Below are 21,759 nucleotides of genomic sequence, written 5' to 3'. Positions count from 1 at the left end.
TGCTACGAAGTATTATGAATATTGGAAGAAATTTCCTAATTAGAGATATATAACCATACAAATGTGGAATCCTTGACCATGGTTGTTTGGTAGGCGTGTCTGTGTCTTACTCTTTGTCTGTTTTTCTACGCTCTAAGACCGGCTAGATTAATAAACCTATAAACATTGATTGGAGCTGATTTGGATGTAATTTGATTGTGCACGTGCCATTTAAAGGTTATATGAAAATTACTATGAGAATTGCCAATAACGTAGAGCATCGTTTCGTGAAGCAGCCCAGAACCTATTTGAATATATTTAACGCATCGCCATCATAGAATAGATCCTAAGCTGAAAGTTAGTTGTTGTTGCGATGCAATCTGACTTTTTTGAGCAAAATTATAAAGAAAACAAAAATGCTCATTATTGATATTGATGTTATTCTTTTACGTGTTAAATTGAATTTCCCACAATTTGGTATTTTCCTAATAACTTTTGTTGCCAGCATCAAATCGTTTAGCAACAACGACGATATTTTTCCTTGTTAAATTTTCTATGCTGCTGACATATTCATACATTTTTAGAGCTCAATGGGCAATGATGCATTTGGTTTTCAGGAACAGGTTTTCACATAAGTTACTGTTTTCATAGTAATCTTTATACAAGCTTCAAACCGCTTCAAACTGCTTGTGCTCAGTTAAATTACATCCAAATTAGCTAAAAACTTAGGACGATTATTAAAATAGCAAATGCCATCGTTTAAGTTTAGTTTAGTTTAGTTTATTGAGAATAATCACGTGAACCTTTTACATTAAATGCTTAGGTGAGGTCAAGGAAGCAACCATGTTGAACTATGGAAATTTAAACTAAAGTAAATATAGTGGATACAGAAATACATACTAAATACATAATACATACATACGAAATACATTCTAAACAGTTAGAAAGGATTTTTAAACGTATTTAAGGTAGGTTTCAGTCGCGTTTCGAGGGGAAGGTTATTCCAGAGGCAGATGCCATGTATCAATACGCTTCGTCTCAGTTGCGATGAATGGGGGCACGATAAATGAGCGGCTGCGTTGCATTTGGCCTTGCTGCAAATGTTGCATGATGTACTCCGGAAGGCTATGATAGTACCCCTTGTAAATGTAGCAGCAGATTCGGTGGTGGTAATATTCAGGAAGATCACAACCAAAGATACTGTTTCTTACGGCTACAGTAGTATCTCTGGATCGTAACCGGTGCACGAAACGGATGACCGATTTGAAGCATCGGTGAAGTCGGTTTTTCAATGCTGCGCTCAATCCGGGGAAATATATTACATCGCCGTATGTGAAGAACGGTGCCACTACAGCCTGCGCAAGCTTTTGACGAGTTGCAAGTGATAGAACTGAAGAAAATCTTCGGAGCGTTCGTAATGTCCCATAAACTCTCGCTATCACATCGTTCACTTGGTAACTCCATGTCAGATGTCTGTCCATGTGAAGGCCGAGATTCTTAACACTTTCTACAGGTACTATTACTTCATTACAAAAGGTGATGTTGTATTGAGTGTTGCTTGGGCCTCCACGGGTGAAGATGATCGCTTGCGTCTTCTTGGGATTTGGGGCTAGAGTGTTAGTAGTTGCCCAGTGTTCGATTGCCTTAAGGTCGGTGTTGATCTTTGCAATCAGATAATCTAGTTGGTCAGCTGGACCTGTGACATAGATTAAGCACAGACAAACATACGTAACACTGACGAAATTCCCATCGACCATGAACTCAACGACCGTTTTAAATTCAATTGATTACGAGTTTCACATCCAGAGGTGCGCGCATTGTATTCCTTCGTGTTTAACATTTCACACTAGCGCCTTCTGTTGACATTGTTATACGTAACGTAATTTCGTACAACATGCACGCGAGGTGGAGGCAAAGTAACAGAACGATGCATTTTTCAGGAAAATGTTCTAGCTGTTACGTCTGTTTGTCTGTGGTTTAAGCATAGGGGAGCAAAAAAGTCAAAATTTGAATCACTCTAATGCCCACCATTGCATTGCATGAGTAGGGACACGGCAGGTATTTCCGTCTATCGTCGTAGGGGCTAAAACCAACGAAAGCAACGTACATTTGCTAGAACTCCACTATAGCAGAACGTTTCTCCTGAGCTTACGATTTGGTACGTATGAGTTTTACAAAATAGCGTCTTTTTTATTGGTTTTCGAGACTATGACGAACAGACGAAAATACCTGCCGTGTCCCCAGGGCCGGATTTATGGGGGGGCCGGGGGAGCCGTGGCCCCGGGCCCCCACAAATCTTATGTACCAAAACCAACCTTTTTTGTACATTTTGGGGCCCCCACATACCGTCGGCCCCGGGGCCCCCTTCCGGCTAAATCCGGCCCTGCGTGTCCCTATGTATCTCATGTGGCAAAATATATCAGGTTTCGCGTGGCGTAAACAAAGGAATTTTCCTTAAAGAAAGTCCACTAATTACGTAACGCAAAATTTGGCCATTTCATCACCCCTCCCCCTATTTTACAATTTTTGTATGAATCCTCTAAAAAATGCATGGATCGTCATACATCTCGCAACAGCTCCCTCCTCCCCAGCTAAGCGTTGCGTAATTTATGGATGTGTCTTTTGATAAAAAGAGGGCGCCGCCTACAAGAAGTTGGCGGAGGAGGTCCTAGGCGAGACGGTCACGGTGAGGGCACTCACGACGGAGGTGAATCTAAGGGTTAAAGACCTGGACGAGATCACCGAAGTCGAAGAGCTCGTCACGGCACTGCGGCGACAGTGTGAAGTGGAGACGCCCACCGCAGCCGTTCGGCTACGGAAAGGTCCGGCAGGGACGCAGGTAGCATTGGTTCGGCTATCTGCAGCGGACGCCTCCAAGGTAGTCAAGTTAGGGAGCGTCAAGGTGGGATGGTTGGTATGCCCTGTGGGCATATACGAGCAACCCGAAGTTTGCTTCAAGTGCCTGGAACCGGGGCACAAGCAATGGGACTGCAAAGGCCCTGACAGAAGCAATCTCTGCCGACGCTGCGGATTTGAGGGACATAACACATAAGGCACAATGCTGCACGAACCCTCCCAATTGTTTGATTTGTTCCAGCAAAGCTGTGAACAGCAAGTACCCCATGGGGGGTTCGATGTGCCCGGCGTTTAAGCGTGCTGCAAAATCACAGTGCAGATAACGCAGCTGGCTTGCTCGGCATCGCCCGAGTGTTTGGTGTGCGCAGGTTTAAAGGAAACGGCGGAACACGTGTTGTTCGTGTGCTCGCGTTTTCGCGCAATGCGTGACCACATGCTTGCCACATGTGGTCTGGACACTACCCCGGACAACCTAGTTCGGAGGATGTGTAAAGATGAAGTTGGCTGGAACGCCGTTTTATCGGCTATCGCCCAAATCGTCTCGGAGCTACACAGAAGGTGGCGCGTGGACTCAAGGATGGCTAGTTCAGGCGCAAATAAGAGGTGGTCCAAGGGATCGGAGTCGGCTTCATGGGTCATACCGGTGGTCATGCTCTGTGGTCGAACTCGATTCTTTTATCGAACAAGTGGCCGCGATCCTTTTATCGAACAACATGGTATCGTCGCTTTCGCGGCGTCGGTCAACCGGGCGGGTTCCGAGCCCGAGGACGGAAAGGGGTCCTCGTCAAGGCTGGGGCAGGCGTAGGCTCCGCGTCGGCAAGTCCCTCTGTGTGCTGGCGAATAGGCCCTATCGCAGAAAGGTCAATTTGGGGTGCACGCGGCATCATCATTCTTGATACCAGTCGTGCAGAGGGAAGCAGGCGCGAAGTCGACCCTGCCCACCTTCCGAGGACATAGGGCGTGGTAAGGCCACCTGGAAAGCCGGCAACGCGCTGGCACGATACCATGGTGTTCTTCTAAAAAAGCGAGTTACGATGTTCGGACACGCAGCAAACCTCGAGGGTGCGTTGTGCACTGGCCCCCCTTTGAAGCATTACTTTCTGGTTGTACCGAAGGGACTATGGGCTTGACGGAAATGGAAACGGTTTAGCGGGTCGGGGATGTAGTCCTGCCTCCCTCGTTTGCTGTTGGAGGTGATCCCTAACCCCGAACTTCCTGGACAACCTAGGATGTCTGTTTAGCAGATTCCCCCTCCATTGCTTAGGAAGAAAAAAAATGGGACCTGGGGGTATTACAACCCCCGTGGAGCGAGAAACTGTCAGGAGAGTGCTGCATAAGTGTATGGGCAAGCACACAAGTAAGCCTCGCATGGCACGTGTGATCAGAGTGACTGCTTAGGCAGTAGTGTGATCCGGCTGCCATGACGGATTGAGTGAAGTCTCGCTAGGCCTGGCAGCAGGCAACTCCGAATTAGGGGACATGAAACTCTGCTATACCTGGAAGAGTGTCCGGGGGTCGGTGGGTCTGAATGAGCGGTATAGGAGCCACCAACCTAGAGTCACCTCCGGCTTGGTAGACAAGTGGTGCCATCCTGTTGTAGGATGGGGTGATCACTACACTGAATGAGGACTGTCTGTGTTGTGAGACAGCAGCATGGGGTACCTGTAAGATTCTTGCTGTCATTCGAGCGGCATAGACAGCTGAGTGTTGGGGCACATGTGGTGCCAGTATGTCTTGTGAACATGTGGTCCATGGGGAGTACCAGGAGAGTTGAGGCGCATATACGTGCACTTGTGAACCTCATGTAGGGGGCGTTGTTGGGTAGGTTAAGGAATATTGTTATTGTGAAATTAGTATTAGGCACGCACTGTCGCCCAGTACACAACCTGCTCGTCCTGCAGTTCAAATACCAAAGTGACGACTCTTTATCGTTCAAAGCAACTGAGAATTCTGTCCCATTGTTTGCTATTGAAAATTCCAGATCGGATTATGGGATCAGAAGTTATGGCTAAAATACTATTTTCTATGCGCAAAACACGCTAAAAAGCACTCACTAATATTTTTTAGTATTTTTTTTGCACGAGAAAGGCACCAACACCGCTAGATGGATTAATCAGGGTTTTTATTTGTATAGTTCGGTATTTTGAATATCTACGCTGATTCACCTCTGGGTGACCATCATGCTCCGTGGATTTTATCACAGTTTTTTTCGCTGGAAATCAGCTAAATTTTGCTCCATTTTCCTGTGCTGTAAAACCAGCAGAGCATCCAGTATAATTACTTGTCATAAGACGAGTTTGTACAATCCCATTGAATTCCACCACTTAATTGTATCTTGTCAAGATACAATTAAGTGGTGGAATTCAATGGGATTGTACAAACTCGTCTTATGACAAGTGAAGACATTCCACTAGAAAGCTCAAAATATTTTTTTTACCAGCATAATTAGTTTTACTTAGTGATCAGCAATTGATTCTGCACGAAAATATTTCAGTCCTATACTGAAAGTTTAGCAAATTTTGCAGACGCATTGTTCACCGTTTCCAAGACCAAATATTCAGAAAAGATAGAATTCTCGCTTAACTTTTCAAAAGGACCTAAGTAACATTTTTTTCATGAATTAATTTGAATAGCGCAATCATCAGAAAAACATGAAAGCTTTTGAATGCAGTACTCAAATTAATTCATGAAAAAAATGTTACTTAGGTCCTTTTGAAAAGTTAAGCGAGAATTCATTCACAATAAATATCCTGTATTATGATTATTCCATCGTATATTTGTAAGGAATGATAAAATAAGTTATTTTGAACATTCTATGCTTGATTTGATGTATAATAAAATCAATGAAGTTCCTCAGAAGAATTACTAGTAGTTGTCCAGGAATTCTGTCTGAAATAAAGTACCGTCATCGGGGGTGACAATGGGTGTGGGGGGTGAGAATGGGTCATCGCTCTCACCGGCAGCCTGGAGGTCGGATAGGTCTCTTATATTTTAGTCCTCTTGTCCACCTAGAATGCCACCTAGAAAAGGTGGCTAATGGCAGGATCGCCATTTGTTAAATCAGTATTAGGCACGCACTGTCGCCCAGCACACAACCTGCTCGCTCGGCAGTCCAAACACCAAAAAGAATGATTCATTATCATTCAAAGCAACGCCTGCTTAGGCTTTTGTCCGATTCGCGAATTAAAATCAAATTAAACATAAAAATGACAGTTAAATTTCAAATAACCCAAATAACCCAAATATCGAGGAGTGCAAAAATGCCTATTAGGGTGGTTCAAAAATCGATTTTGCTCCACAGCGCTCATCTGATTCTTTATCATGTTCTGAGCGTCCTCTGAAAATGTGAGCTCATTTGGATTAAAACTGAAGCACAAGGAAGCACAAAGTGAAGCACAAGCACAGGATTAAAACTGAAGCACATCACAAGGCGTTGCATGCAAATTAGTATGAGGAAATATATTTTTTAATTATACTGTTAATGACGCTTCCCGACTAATCGCAAGTTAAAAGGTAACCTACATAGCTGAAAAGAATTCCTCATTGAGGACCTCAACAGCTTTCACCCAACGAAAACCGCATGTTAATTAATCGCCCCAAGAATTAGCTTTTTATACCGAAGTTGAACTTTTCTCCAGATACAGGCAACTTTCCCAACTTCGGAAGTAGTGCGCTGGATTCCCCTAAAGATGCGCTAAACAACGCATCAATTAGTTTGACAGATAAAATTTCGGAAGAAGTTCGGTTCGGAAGTCCGGTCTTCCGAATTCTAAGTTGGTGCTACGCCGACAATAATCGATTTTAATAGGGTAAAAGTTCCGATAGTCGTGGGTGTTCCTATAGTTGCGGTAGTGCGGTTTGCAGGGAATCAACAAATTAAACGCAGTAACCCACATTATCAGTCAATAAGTTGACCTGTCATAACACGATAGAGATAAAAACAACGTTGGAATTTCATTTTAACTGGTAAAGTATCTTTAAAATACTTTATTTTTTTCTCTCCCTTGCACCAACAGTTGCCGTAGTGTACCAATAGTTGCGAATCCCATATAAAACCTATGGGATTCGCAACTATAGGAACACGAATAAAAAAATACCGCAACTTTTGGAACACTGCACCAATAATTGGAGGATTGTTTTCAGGTAACAAAAAGGGATTTTGATGGAATTATGGCCCGTTCTGGATAAAATTTAAGTAATGAGCTTTCCGATGCACTCTCAAGGTAAGGGAAATGAAATATAAATTAGAAGTAATCGAGAAATTAGTGTTGGAACGTGCTTAGTTCCTCCACTATTGGGTCTTTTACCCTACAGGTTGCGAATCTTTAGTCATGATCGATAAACTTCTTTGAGGGCATCACTGAAATATGCAGTGCAGCATAGTAGCCTGAACTTGTGTGAACGTATTTGTACAGAATAATAGTGATAAGCATTATATATGATACAAATATGCACAATAATTCATACATAAGGTTTCTATAATGAGTCATACGGGTTCATATTTAATTAAATTTTCTTACCTTCTGGAAATATTTATACCCTGAGAACATGAATCTTCCTATCTTTCTTCAAGTTCTCCACTAACTGCCAAAACTTGCAAGTCCATTTTTTTAAAGCAAAACATGCTTTAATAAAGTGTAAAGCACTTTCGATTGTAGGGATTGACCGTTGATGACTTCGCCAGCATTACAACAGAATTCTCTTTATTGCCAAATCCAAAACGATCGAATCGAAAGTGTTTTACACTTCGAAGTCACTGTTACTGATTAGTAGGGCAAAACCAAGTGTGTTACACTTTAATTAAATAACCAACACACTTAATATCGGTGAGAGACTGGTAATTGAGTTCTCAAGTATTTTAGCCCTTGAACTCAAAGGGTGAAGAAGTTTAATCTGGATATCCGTTTTGAATTGAACAGTGGACCTACTTTGACATCCATGTGCGATAATTCTTGAATCAAGCGTTTCAATTATTTTCAGTGTATAAATACTAAGCATTACGTATGCACTGCCACTCGTGGCGGCAGAAGAACGAACGGAATCTGTGTCAAAAGATTGAAGGTCAAAAGGTCGAAGGACAAAAAGTCGAAAGGACAAAAGGTCGAATGTCAAAAGGTCGTGACAAGAGGTGACAAGAGGTCGAAAAAATCAGAAGAAAGAAAAAAGAAGAAAGAGCACTAAGCTATGAGGCGGTAATGTCCCAATGGGGGAAGTAGTTTCAATAAAAAGATGTGTGTAAATAATTTGAAAAACCTTGAATGTGTTCTTTCAAATATAATTAAGATAGAAATTATGTTTTTTGAAAATCATTTATTGACTAGATTTCTTATAACTAGAAACCATATATACAGAAACAAATTCCCCTGAAATTGTACCTTCAAAAGACATGTAACAGGATAGTTGAAGAATACTGAGCATCATTTTTAACTTACATAGAATTGATTTTATTTATAGCGCTATTTTAATATGTTGGTTTATTGGATTCAGGCTAAATTGTAGTGTAGTACATACAAACAGACGTAACACTAAAAAGTTTTCAGCAAAATTTGCTAGCTGTTACGTCTGTTTGTCTGTGAATCAAATTTGCTATAATTAAGATTTTATAAACTTTAAGATTCATTTTGCAACATAGTGTGGAACTTTGGAAGTCAGCTAAATTGGTAACCACTAAAATAGAAAAAAAAAATGCATTGACGGAACTCTTGTATCAAACACACTTAATATGAACTATTCGTAACACTACTGAGGAGATTTGGCCATTCTATTTCTGCCATAGATCATGCATTTATAAGCTCATGGCTCGAGCTAGCCGTACTCGAAAGTCCCGGTACAGCATTTTTCCTCCCACCGGAACTCTACTTAGGTACATGTCAAGGCTCATGAGGCAAAGGGCTTTTCCATTCATTGGGAATTTATGCGCTAGCTCTGGGCTAATGTCCAAACCCTCGGACTGCGCCAGATTAATTAGCCAGGTCCACACGTTGGCGCGGGTCCAATCGCGCGGGTCGATTGGCAAATTATCGGCCCCGTACTGAATCTTCTTCAGTGGCGGTGCTAGCGGTGCTTGCCCGGAGCTGAGATGCAGGCTGTGGTTGTTGTTCCACCGGCGGTCGTTTTCGTTGGAAAGCACACTGACCGCGGACAGATCAAGCGGCGGCACTCGCCACTTTGCAGTACTTTCTACCTGCATATTGATGGGGCTTTTCTGCTGTTTGGCCGGAATCTGGAAATTGGAGAAAAATAATAAACAGTTATTTGAATGCTCATTGTCTGACTGGAAAATAAATGGGAAAATTGCTGGGTTATTAATGTTGTGCTGGTTTACGGGCGATGGTTCGCCGTATTCAGAATACTTTTGAAATACCTAGTCATAACGAACTAAACAAAATTAAAAAAACGCGGATAACTTCCCTGTTATAACAAACATTATCAGAGAAAAGATTTTTAAAATTTAATAATATTCGAAAATACTCATATAGAGGCTGAAAAATTCCTTTATCAATATTCATGAAACGATTCAGTTGGCGAAACTGCCTTGCGGATGCTCCGAATACGATTGTTACCCTGGCACTACTGCGGTGCAACTTCCTGTCTTGCAAGCGAAATGATCTGCTTTTCGCGTGATCGCAAGAAACGCCATGTCTATTGCAGCAAATAAATCTACCACACGGAGTGAGCACAGGAACCGACGACCTTGTAATGTGGGTTTTCCGTTATTTATTTGAAAATAGCGTTTTCCCGGATACCGTGCGAAGCAAATCGTGAGCGAAGCACGTGGCCGGATGGTGACGTTTCGTATGTAGGTAAAGTGCAAACCGCATAGTGAGACGTCGATCATTCGAAGCCTCTAGTGCTTGTATACTGGACTATTATTGAAGCAAGTTATGTTGAGAGAGATGCACACTCCGGAAATAAATATGTACCAAAACGTCCATCATAGCCGTCGATATTAATTGTATCTGAGTGTAATTTCCCGCATTGGATTAGCTATCCGCCGTTGCCGGGCTAATAGCGCTTTTCCTTTCTTTTCAAGCATTCAACTCCGAGCTTATGCGGCACACAATGGATGATACAAATTCCGGGCTGTTTGAATCGGGTACTCCCATTGAACTCGGCCGGGCCGGGAAGTGAAAGAGTATCGCTAAATGTGTCACATGGTGTAAGCACAAAACCGCTATAACAATGAATAAAGGCTCCCCCAGACCTAAGCGATTTCATCGCCGCGACGGCGACAACTAGTCGCCGCGATTCTATCGTTGGGTCGCTGCAGGCAATGTTCTATTTACGCTTCCATACCAACGGCGACAGAATCGCTGTCGCCAAGCGATAGAATCGCGTCGCGACTGTCACGTCGCGTGTGTTTGGGGGAACCTTAAATCTGTTTTCTGTTTTGGCCGCAAACATTGTACGTACATACTCATTTCATCTCATGCTGGTGAAATGATTTTGCGTAAAGTTTTTCGACAGTTCGATAGTTTTGGACAGTTTACATGTCCGAAAAAGGTTGATTCTGGTACAAAATGTTTTACGGGGGCCCGAGGCCATGGCCCCCATGCACCCCCTACAATCAGGCGCATAACTGCACTTTGAAACATAAATATAAAAAATTCAAAAAGAAATCAAACATTTGGGAAAGTATCCTCAGGTACATACCAACACTTCCGCAATGAGCTGTTTGGATTTCATTCATCATAAAACACCACAATTTCAATGGGCTTCCTGATTCAGTATGAATTACATCAATCCATTTTACTTTTTTGCTTGGTTGACGAAAAAACAAGCGGATTAAAATAATTAGATTACATCTGTACCGCATACCCAGCTGTTTGTGAATAATGACGGCTATATCAACCAAACAACAATAGTGACGACATCGCCGGTCGTCGATGTGTAGACGGGCGTGAACGATGTCTACAGCATGGGAAACTCCTCTATCCCGTACCGATCCGGCACTCTTCCCACCTTCCTGCCTGGTGAGGGGTTTCGAAAGGATTTCCGTTTTATTTTTGTTGGTATGTTTTTCTTCGCTTCAGTCATTTCCCCCTCGGTGATCGCTTTTGGTATGGGAATACAGCAGCAGCAGCTCAGAGCGCAACTAATGTCGTTTTCGGTTATTGCTGGGTCGAACCTAGTTCTGCACCGGATCCGCTCTAACAGCTGTCAAAACGTTCGGTTATTCGTTCAGGTTGGATCGCGATCCGCACCAGATCCGACCCAAAATGAATGAGGTTCGCTCTGCCGATTTATCGAGATCCAACCTAGGTTCACCAATACATTCAAACACAAACTGTCAAGCAGGTGTTTATGTTTACGCTAAAGGAAAATGAAAACGTAAAAGACACGGATGGGTATTTGATTTTGTTTGTTTCATTTGTTAAATTTATTAATTTTGTTGCGGTCCACCTCAGATGGTAGCTCCACTATAAACAAAATGAGGGTTGAAAATTTTGTTGAAAATGTGATTTATAAAATGCAGTGACGAGAAGGTAGCTGCTACTTATTCACTATTACGTTGTGTATTCGAACATATGCTTTAGGTATAATTGCTCTATCAATGGGAAAATAGCGTACCAGAGTAACTGCCGCTATGAAGTTATTTATACCAAAATGTTCATACCATTATTTTATTCAGTATTGCAGTCTGTGCATAATTTGTTCAAGGTTACAGATTTGAAGAATATAAACATAATGTATTAACCCTGGCATTAACCATTTATAAGACTTTGGCAACTATATTGCCATCAACAAATTTATTGTATTTATTTATAAATGATTATTTATAAATAAATTCAAATGTTTATTTAGGAACAGTTTTTATACGAATTGAGCATAATTTTTTAGTGGAAGAAAGGTTTTTAGTTGTAATTCGTTAAAAAACGACAAAGACATATTTTATCCCATTGATATTGATTATGTTGAATCTCCTGTTTAGATTATGTAGTGAAAAATTATTTGCCTCTCTTGTATATTTGGTTTTTGCAGTTTTGACGAAATCGCAATTTATCCCAAAGGATCCCCTCTTCTTGGGAGAAAAACAGCAAAAAAATGCAAATAGCAAAAAATAGTGCTGTTCAACTCTTGTACGATTTGATTCTTTGTTTTAAAATAAAAGGCCCCAAATCTCAATAAATGTTGTAAAGTGTTTCCATATTTTCTTGTTCTGTTCCATTTCAATGGCATAATTGATAATTCAAATTTACTGTAACACAATCATTTTTACCCAAAAAGCCATATAGAATCAGCATAATAGTTTATCGGGAAACACGGATTGGCATAAATTCTTTCACGGCATTCCACATTGCCGTCGTCATTCATCACAAGCTCCTAATCACATTGATTTATTGATGGAATAATAGTCATTAAACAATTAACAGAAGAAACGTCTGATTTCCCCCATAATTCATAAAACAAGAAAAAAATAACACTAATAACAAAATTCAATAGATAAAATATGTCTGTTTCTGCCAGCTGATAAAAATGTGAATTGAAAACAAAACAGATGATAGGGATTGAGTTCTCACTAATACCATCATACTGACTCGATCCCGATTCGTTTTTCGTTCGGTTATTCAGAGTCGGGGTCGGACCTGACCCAGGTTTAAAACCGAAAACGACATAAGTATGTCATGATGAGTGATTGTCCATGCGTTCGAGCGATTGCTGCTCGCTTGCTTAGGTTTCCCACACGAAGTTTTCATCTCGAACGCGAAAAAGAAAATGTATCACAGAGACACTGCCGCTCAGCATTAAATTGGTTGGTTTTAGTTAGAATACGGATGCCGGAAAGAGTGCTTATGCGTGGTCGTCATCAACGCTTTCATTCCTAGCCATCCGACCGTTTTGCGTTGCGTGTGATGTGATGTAGGAATAAATGTTGAATGTTTTGGGAAGAGCTTGAATGCAGTTGAATGCGAAGCCCTTCGATTACAAAGGTATGATATAAAATCATGTAGGTACCAGAGTCTATTATATATAGAGTTACGCAAAGAGTGAAGCCAAATCTACCTATTGAACTGTCAAACCGTCTACCTATCGAGCAAAGTAAACAAATGATTGTTGGTAAGGCGGAAGTATTGTTATCGCCTGATGATTATTATGGCGAATTAAAACTCATGCATTGAAATGTATTAGATTTGTTCTAAAAACAGCTTCAAAAACTTCAATGCACCCCCAATAAAGTTGCAACAAGAAACTCACGTGTTTGCACTCTGTAGGTGACTTTGGTTATCGAATTAAAAAGATTTAGAAGTGATCACTCCCGTGAAGTCACTTGAAGGGTTGAACAAAAATGAAAGTTTTCAACATAATAACAAAAGCATCATTCAGAATAAGAGTAAGAAGATCCTCTTTGCGCAACTCTATATAATAGACTCTGGTAGGTACCTATTTGAATGACACAAACAGTGCAAACTTATTTAACCACATAAGGGACCGTACACATATTACGTAAGCACTTATGGGGGGAGGGGGGGTTGGCCAATATCTTACGCTCCACACACTTAAATTTTTCCACCGATCTCGGCTGTGCAAATCTCGGTTTAAGTTCGTTTGCTGGAATATCGGCTGAATGAACATATATTTACAGTGGCTCCTTTGAGTGCCGCAGTAAACAAACTAATTTTTCAGCTGAGATATCAGCAGAAAGTCACAAACCGAGCGCTCGGCTGTGCGGATCTCGGCAAAAGAATCAAAATATGCCGAGCTGAACTAAGTGTGCATATAAATAAAAAATCTTTTGTATGAAAAAAATCTTACAAGAGGTGAGGGGGGGTCGAAAAACCGACAAAAATTGCTTACGTAATAAGTGTACGACCCCTAACGGTGTTGTTGCTTTCTCGGGCATAAAAAGGGAAATTTTTTTTAAAAAAATGAAAAATGCGCAAAAAAAAGTTTTTCTTAGTTCTTACGCGGTAAGACGCGCGGCTACAAAGCAAGACCATGCTGAGGGTGGCTGGGTTCGATTCCCGGTGCCGGTCTCGACTTCCCTGGGCATAAAAGTATCATCGTGCTAGCCTCATGATATACGAATGCAAAAATGGTAACCTGGCTTAGAAACCTCGCAGTTAATAACTGTGGAAGTGCTTAATGAACAATAAGCTGCGAGGCGGCTCTGTCCCAGTGTGGGGATGTAATGCCAATAAGAAGAAGAAGAAGAAGAAGTTCCAGCTAGGCACTCCGGTCGATGAAACCTGTTAAACACGCTGTCGTAGCCAAGCAAATCCGTTCTCCAACTTGCTTTTTTGTTGAAAATAAGCGTTGGACACTTACAAACAAATGGCGTGTTTTCGCCTCAAGAAACGAACACTGAATGATCTTCATTTGCTTTTTCTGTCCCCTTCTAACAATCCCTGTCAGCCTATTGAGATTCAATTTCAAATTTCTTATCATTAGCTTCTTAGTATGCTGGCATTTCAAATGCCTACTAAGATAGAATTTCAAATTCGTTATCATTTTATTTTATTTAAATTTTATTTTATTTATCAATGAAACCAAAAACTGCAAATGCTTTTTTCAGGCTCACTTTATTCTTTACTATATTTACCGTCTCCACTCTTTCACTGTTTATTCTGATAAGTAAATCATTTGGAGCTGTTCATACGAAGGTATAAATTTAATTGTATTCTTTTTTTATACCCGCGCCTGTGTTTGAATATCAATAACAGCTGTGAATTTATTGCTTGTTGCTATAAAGCATTGACGCTGTCCTAAAACTGCTCAGTTAATTCTGCTTAAAACTATTGATTTACTAAACTATTAACTATACCAATCAAATCCAAATCAAATCCAAATCAAATCCAAATCAAATCCAAATCAAATCCAAATCCAATCCAAATCTAATCCAAATCCCATCCAAATCCTATCCAAATCCAATCCAAATCCAATCCAAATCCAATCCAAATGCAATCCAAATCCAATCCAAATCCAATCCAAATGCAATCCAAATCCAATCCAAATCCAATCCAATCCAAATCCAATCCAAATCCAATCCAAATACAATCCAAATCCAATCCAAATCTAATCCAAATCCAATCCAAATCCTATCCAAATCCAATCCAAATCCAATCCAAATCCAATCCAAATCCAATCCAAATCCAATCCAAATCCAATCCAAACCAGTTCAAACCAATCCAAACCAATCCAAACACAATCCAAACCAATCCAAACCAATCCAAACCAATCCAAACCAATCCAAATCCAATCCAAACCATTCCAAACCAATCCAAACCATTCCAAATCCAATCCAAACCAATCCAAACCAATCCAAACCAATCCAAACCAATCCAAACCAATCCAACCAATCCAAACCAACCAAACCAATCCAAACCAATCCAAACCAATCCAAACCAATCCAAACCAATCCAAACCAATCCAAACCAATCCAAACCAATCCAAACCAATCCAAACCAATCCAAACCAATCCAAACCAATCCAAACCAATCCAATCCAAACCAATCCAAATCAAACCAAACCAATCCAAACCAATCCAAACCAATCCAAACCAATCCAAACCAATCCAATCCAAACCAATCCAATCCAACCAATCCGAACCAATCCAAATGCAACCAAACCAATCCAAACCAATCCAAACCAATCCAAACCAATCCAAACCAATCCAATCCAAACCAATCCAAACCAATCCAAATTTAATCCAAACCAATCCAAACCAATCCAAACCAATCCAAACCAATCCAAACCAATCCAAATCTAATCCAAACCAATCCAAACACAATCCAAATCCAACCAAACCAATCCAAACCAATCCAAATCCAATCCAAACCAATCCAAACCAATCCAAACCAATCCAAACCAATCCAAACCAATCCAAACCAATCCAAACCAATCCAAACCAATCCAAACCAATCCAAACCAATCCAAACCAATCCAAACCAATCCAAACCAATCCAAACCAATCCAAACCAATCCAAACCAATCCAAACCAATCCAAACCAATCCAAACCAATCCAAACCAATCCAAACCAACCAAACCAATCCAAACCAATCCAAACCAATCCAAACCAACCAAACCAATCCAAACCAATCCAACCAATCCAAACCAATCCAAACCAATCCAAACCAATCCAAACCAATCCAAACCAATCCAATCCAAACCAATCCAAACCAATCCAAACCAATCCAAACCAATCCAAACCAATCCAAACCAATCCAAACCAATCCAAACCAATCCAAACCAATCCAAACCAATCCAAACCAATCCAAACCAATCCAACCAATCCAAACCAATCCGAACATAATCCAAACCAATCCAAACCAATCCAAACCAATCCAAACCAATCCAAACCAACCAATCCAAACCAATCCAAACCAATCCAAACCAATCCAAATCTAATCCAAACCAATCCAAACCAATCCAAACCAATCCAAACCAACCAAACCAATCCAAACCAATCCAAACCAATCCAAACCAATCCAAACCAATCCAAACCAATCCAAACCAATCCAAACCAACCAAACCAATCCAAACCAATCCAAACCAACCAAACCAATCCAAACCAATCCAATCCAAACCAATCCGAACACAATCCAAACCAATCCAAACCAATCCAAACCAACCAAACCAATCCAAACCAACCAAACCAATCCAAACCAATCCAATCCAAACCAATCCAAACCAATCCAACCAATCCAAACTAATCCAAACCAACCAAACCAACCAAACCAACCAAACCAATCCAAACCAATCCAAACCAATCCAAACCAACCAAACCAATCCAAACCAATCCAAACCAATCCAAACCAATCCAAACCAATCCAAACCAATCCAAACCAATCCAACCAATCCAAACCAATCCAAACCAATCCAAACCAATCCAAACCAACCAAACCAATCCAAACCAACCAAACCAATCCAAACCAATCCAAACCAATCCAATCCAAACCAATCCAAACCAATCCAAACCAATCCAAACCAATCCAAACCAACCAAACCAATCCAAACCAATCCAAACCAATCCAAACCAATCCAAACCAATCCAAACCAACCAAACCAATCCAACCAAACCAAACCAATCCAAACCAATCCAAACCAATCCAACCAATCCAAACCAATCCAAACCAATCCAAACCAATCCAAACCAATCCAACCAATCCAACCAATCCAAACCAATCCAACCAATCCGAATATAATCCAAATCCAATCCAATCCAATCCAAATCCAAATCCAATCCAATCCAATCCAATCCAAATCCAATCCAAATTCAAACAAAATCCAAATTCAATGAAGGGGTATTTGATGATTTGTTCAATCTAACGCATTCTCATTTTTATTCAATTGCTAAGGATCAATGGATTTAGTACCTGTTAAGTCGCAAAAATATAGGATGCTGTCTGGTGGGCTGCTTATCCAATAAGTTTGGGAACTTTTGATCCAAACAACATTATAGGAAAGGGCTACTCGCCGAATCTCACATCTCTGGGGGTCGAGCTCTCGATCTTTAGATCAATAGCCCTTAACTATTTATACGTCCAGATAGATTTCACCTTTCAAATTCCAGATGGCGGATAAACTTCAATATTAAATCAGCGATGTTTCATTTTTGTTTGCATTTCTCAATGAAGCTTTTTCCATAAAATTTGCTTCATGGCTTACCATTATTTTTTTTGCCATTTTCACTTCTCATATTAAAGGCTTACCTTTCTCATTTGGACGATTTTTCCTTGTATCCTAGCTCAACTTGCATTCACTAGCATCTACCGGCTGCAAATGTAAGAGAGCAGATGCTTGTTTTGGTCGAAAGATCATTCAAGATTACCTTTATTTGGGTCCCATCTCACACTGCTCAATCTACGGCAATGTAAAGGCGGACTCGCTAGCAAAGGTGGGCGCACAGGAAGGTGAGGTTTATGATAGACAAATCTCGAGCAACGAGTTTTTCCCATTAGTCCGTCAGAGTACTCTTCAGAGTTGGCAAAGGAATTGGACACACAACGAACTTGGACGGAGGCTGTTTTCCATAATTCCAAAAGTTTCTGGGCGAGCGTGGTTCAGAGGTGAGGACTTGGTGGTTCCCCAAATACGTTTTGTTCCAGTCCTTGGTATTATCGTTGTTGTCAAAGAAGCATCGCACTATTTCAAGACTCTATGTCCAGCGCTTACATGAAAACAAGAGCTTTTTAGCAAGATTTCGAATCAAAAGACCTAAATTTTAATAGCGGCTGCACACAAATGATTTTCGAACCTGCTTTTCCTTCGACATTAAGTAGTTGTAATACTAATAAATAAAATATTTTCGGAAAGTACAAACATACATTCATCACTCAACAAAATACTTTCCTTCGTCGATGAGATATTTCAAAAGTTATATGTGTTTTGGGGTGTCCAGATTTTGTCGCGAACAAGCCTTATTTTACCTATATCTTCCATATCCATGTCATTAACGTATGCAAAGAGGTTGAACATTCGAAGTCCTCTTAACTCATATTCTTATTTGAGCCAATTAAAAATGTTATCAGTTCAATGCAAAAAATCAGAAGAAACATTCCTTCCTCCATTTGTAGAATATGGTAAATCGTGAGCCCCCACGCTGCCTTAGATTCCATAATAAATCAAGCATATAATAGGTATAAAATAGGTATCGTACAACATTCGGAATCATAGATGCATCAATTCACCGTGCTGAATCATTAGTTACCGACCACAAACGAGCCCGGTAGCGTAGGCAATTCGGCAATTGAATTCGGATTTCGGCATCCATTGATTTGATGAATGGCAATCGTAATCCGGTGAACCAATATACGTGTGCCAGTAGCAGTCACTGAAGATTACGATTGAGCGGAAAGAAGCACCTTATAAAACGGAATGGATGTCCGACACAGTCAATGGCGGCGTGCCTCTGCCCAACGGTGGCAAAAGGAAACCGTCATCCGACATATGGCGTTCCGCTTGTATTTCTTGCTTCCTTTCGTTCTGTGCGCCCGCTTTTTTTGATTTGTGTTTTTTTCTATCATCTTTTGGAAGATTCTATGGTTCAAGGGGCCATCCATTACTGAAGTGCGTAATTCTCCCGGAGTAAGAGAAGCGAAGCAAAACTGGCCGAGTACCGTGGTAATAGTTCTAAAAATGTACGCGACTTTTTGAATGGATGATCCCCTGACGCGAGTGAAACAGTCTTCATTTTTCATTTGATCGTACATAGTGCGACGATCGTCGTTGTTCAGAGGGTGGCACCGGCGGTTGACTCTTTGATTGCGGATGTAGCGTGTGGAGAAAATTTGTTTCCCACATTGTTGAGTTTCCTCCAAATGTTGGGAAAATTGACATCCGATGTGATCATGTGTATGCTCATCGCGAGTAAGGAGATAGATAGACGGTATAGCGGGATATAGATGAGTTGTCATTGAAAAATTTAATTGAAATACATATGTAGAGCCTATCCGTTTTTGGCAGAAATTCAAATCCCGACGAATTTATTTTGCTTTAGCTCGGTCATCGATGATGCACCTATCTGCCGAAAAGTCCTCTTTGAGTCCATATATGCGTGTTTAACGTGAAAAATATTTGTTTCTTCAAAATAAAAGTGTAAGTTTTAATTGTACAATGTAGTCATAAAACAACCATATACCCTCGAAACTAATTATAACACCATCACTGTTTCTAATGCAAAATTTTCCAACAGTCCTTATAGACTGTTCAGATCACGAGCATCACTTAATATCATATTAAACACAAATAAGATGTGTGCTTTTTGAATCATGATATTCTTTAAGAAGTGATAAATCGTGTAGTATGAATAGGCTATAGAAAAATATTTTTGCCGAAACCATCCATAGTGATAGAGCTCCAAAATTCCTAATTATTAAGAACCTTCAAGTCATCTTCTATTCATTCGCTACATCGAATCCCTAGAAGACACCAAAACCACTTTTTAATAAGGAGGAAATCTATTATTAATTTCCGAAACTACCTTACTTTTGGCAGTGTATCGAGTTTGTTTATACGATCCGCCGTTTATTATTTTTTGTGGGATCCGACGGTGAACAAATAGCACACGCGGGCGGAAAGCAGCTACCCATGTCGTAGTAATAGGGTTTCCTCTTCTCTTCATTTTCGGTTTGAACGGTTTGTTTGTTGATTCACTTCCATAACACATCATCTCCATCCGCCGCCAATAGCCGCCGTCGTCGACGACACGGTGCAGACAAGAACCCGCGACCGGTTGCAAACCCTATTGTGTACATAGTGCGGTGTGCGATAATGTGCGTCCGGGTTTTGTTGTTTTGTTTTGTTCCCACCAACGAAGAGCGCCTAATACCGCATAATATACGCACGCCGAAGCAATCTACGTCGGACGGGATGATCTTTTTTTGATGGCGTTTTTTGGCGGATGTTAGTGCCAATCATATGGATTTGAAGCCATCATTACCCTCCATGGCCACCTGCCTGGTTTCGCGTGGTTGAATCAATACAGATTGGAGCATTCGAGATTGCCATCTCAAGTCGATCCAAATTCTCTCACATCAATGCCCGAGATTTTGAATTTGCTATCAATATCAAGCAAACTGATAGGCTATAGGAAAACTCCAAAAATGGACTAAAAACATATAGCGTAATACAGTGTTGCCCTACATTATGTGCAAAAAATTCTGCTCTTTGATTTTACTCCATCTAAACGATTTTATAAACTTAAAGCATGTGAAGCTATAGAGGGGACGAGGTTGGTAGTCTTTCTGTGTTTCACGTTCTACCAAAACGATTCCTACTATAATAACCTCCCACACAATCCCAAAACCTCCTGTGGCACCTATAAGATGTAGGTAGAGTTCTCTGCTTCTTTCTTAAGTCCGTAAGTCTCCAGCATTCGCAAGGATGTGGCCAGGACAGATCTCGACTATTGGAGAGTGCATTGCTTCTATCTAAGAGATAGTACCGTTTTGACTCAAATCCCGAACATGGCTCATATTCCGAACACTGGCGTTTTAGCGCCCAAAAACTTAAATTTTCATCAGGTTTTCCTACTGAGGATCAATATTACAAACGAATTCGAGCTCCGGTGGAAGCAATAAAACGAAAAAAGCCAAAATGGCCATTTAAAAGCGAGTATTCGGAATATGAGTCATGTTCGGAATTTGAGTCAAAACGGTACTTGGTCCCAAATTAATATCTGTGGTTGCTCAATGCTAATGCTAAATGAAAAAAAAAATAATCAAAAAACTCCTCGGATTTGTTAAAGAATGTTTTGAAAACTTTCAAAATTATCCGAATTTTATTTTGTTGCCCGTTCAAAATATTATTTTATGGCAAAACAAATCCGAGGGGGAGGGGAGACAAAATTGTGTTTAAATATTTATATTGGCCTAAATGCCAATAAATAAATAATAATTGAGTCGAGTCATGTACGGCGATTAAAAAACTTTCCCAATTCTCCTGTTTAGTGTTGAGTTTCTGTTGAGTATTTTTAGAAATTAACACCTCAAATTTTTCGTAATATTCGTGGGAGACTCTAAGGGAAACTCGCTAGAATTCTCACCAGACATTCTCCGGAAATTCCAAGGAAAATTTTTCAGAATTTCGCGGAGGATTTTTCTAAATGTGGATTTCAACAAAAAAAATCTCAATGTGAAAAATAAATTTTGCACGGATATCTATTCGGTATTTCAACGAAAACATTTTTAGTTTTTTTTTATTTCTACGGGAAATTCTTTGTATTGTCCATAACAAATTCTTCGAAAATTCTATGGGAAATTATGAAAAAGGGAAAGCTCGTTTGCTCGAAAATTATTATTGTACATTTAGTCTAAAACTGTTTGCATGACGCTGATGAACTGGCAGCAAGGTCAACTTCCGACGAGATTCATTTGGAATAATAAAATAAACAAACAGCACTGCACGGTGTTATCTGTCATAAAATCGAGCTTATTTTCGTCGCTGATAACGTCGTTGGCACTAAATTGAAATTCGGAAGTCAA

At 40.4% G+C, this 21,759-nt stretch overlaps 1 protein-coding gene across 1 annotated transcript in view; it reads right to left on the bottom strand.

Moving 5' to 3' along the window:
• Positions 1-8,125: 8,125 nt before the first annotated feature.
• LOC134215838 (ETS homologous factor) overlaps positions 8,126-21,759 on the bottom strand; it is a 39,038-nt gene continuing 25,404 nt past the window's right edge. Inside the window, exon 2 of the mRNA XM_062694944.1 lies at positions 8,126-9,058. Coding sequence (XP_062550928.1) covers positions 8,621-9,025 — 405 coding nt within the window. The 5' untranslated portion in view covers positions 9,026-9,058 and the 3' untranslated portion in view covers positions 8,126-8,620. The remainder of the gene's footprint in view (positions 9,059-21,759) is intronic.

The sequence above is a fragment of the Armigeres subalbatus genome, chromosome 2 (genome assembly GCF_024139115.2).
Source record: "Armigeres subalbatus isolate Guangzhou_Male chromosome 2, GZ_Asu_2, whole genome shotgun sequence".
NCBI lineage: Eukaryota > Metazoa > Arthropoda > Insecta > Diptera > Culicidae > Armigeres > Armigeres subalbatus.
Note: the sequence above shows the minus strand (reverse complement) of the source record. Positions and strands in the feature narration are given on the sequence as shown.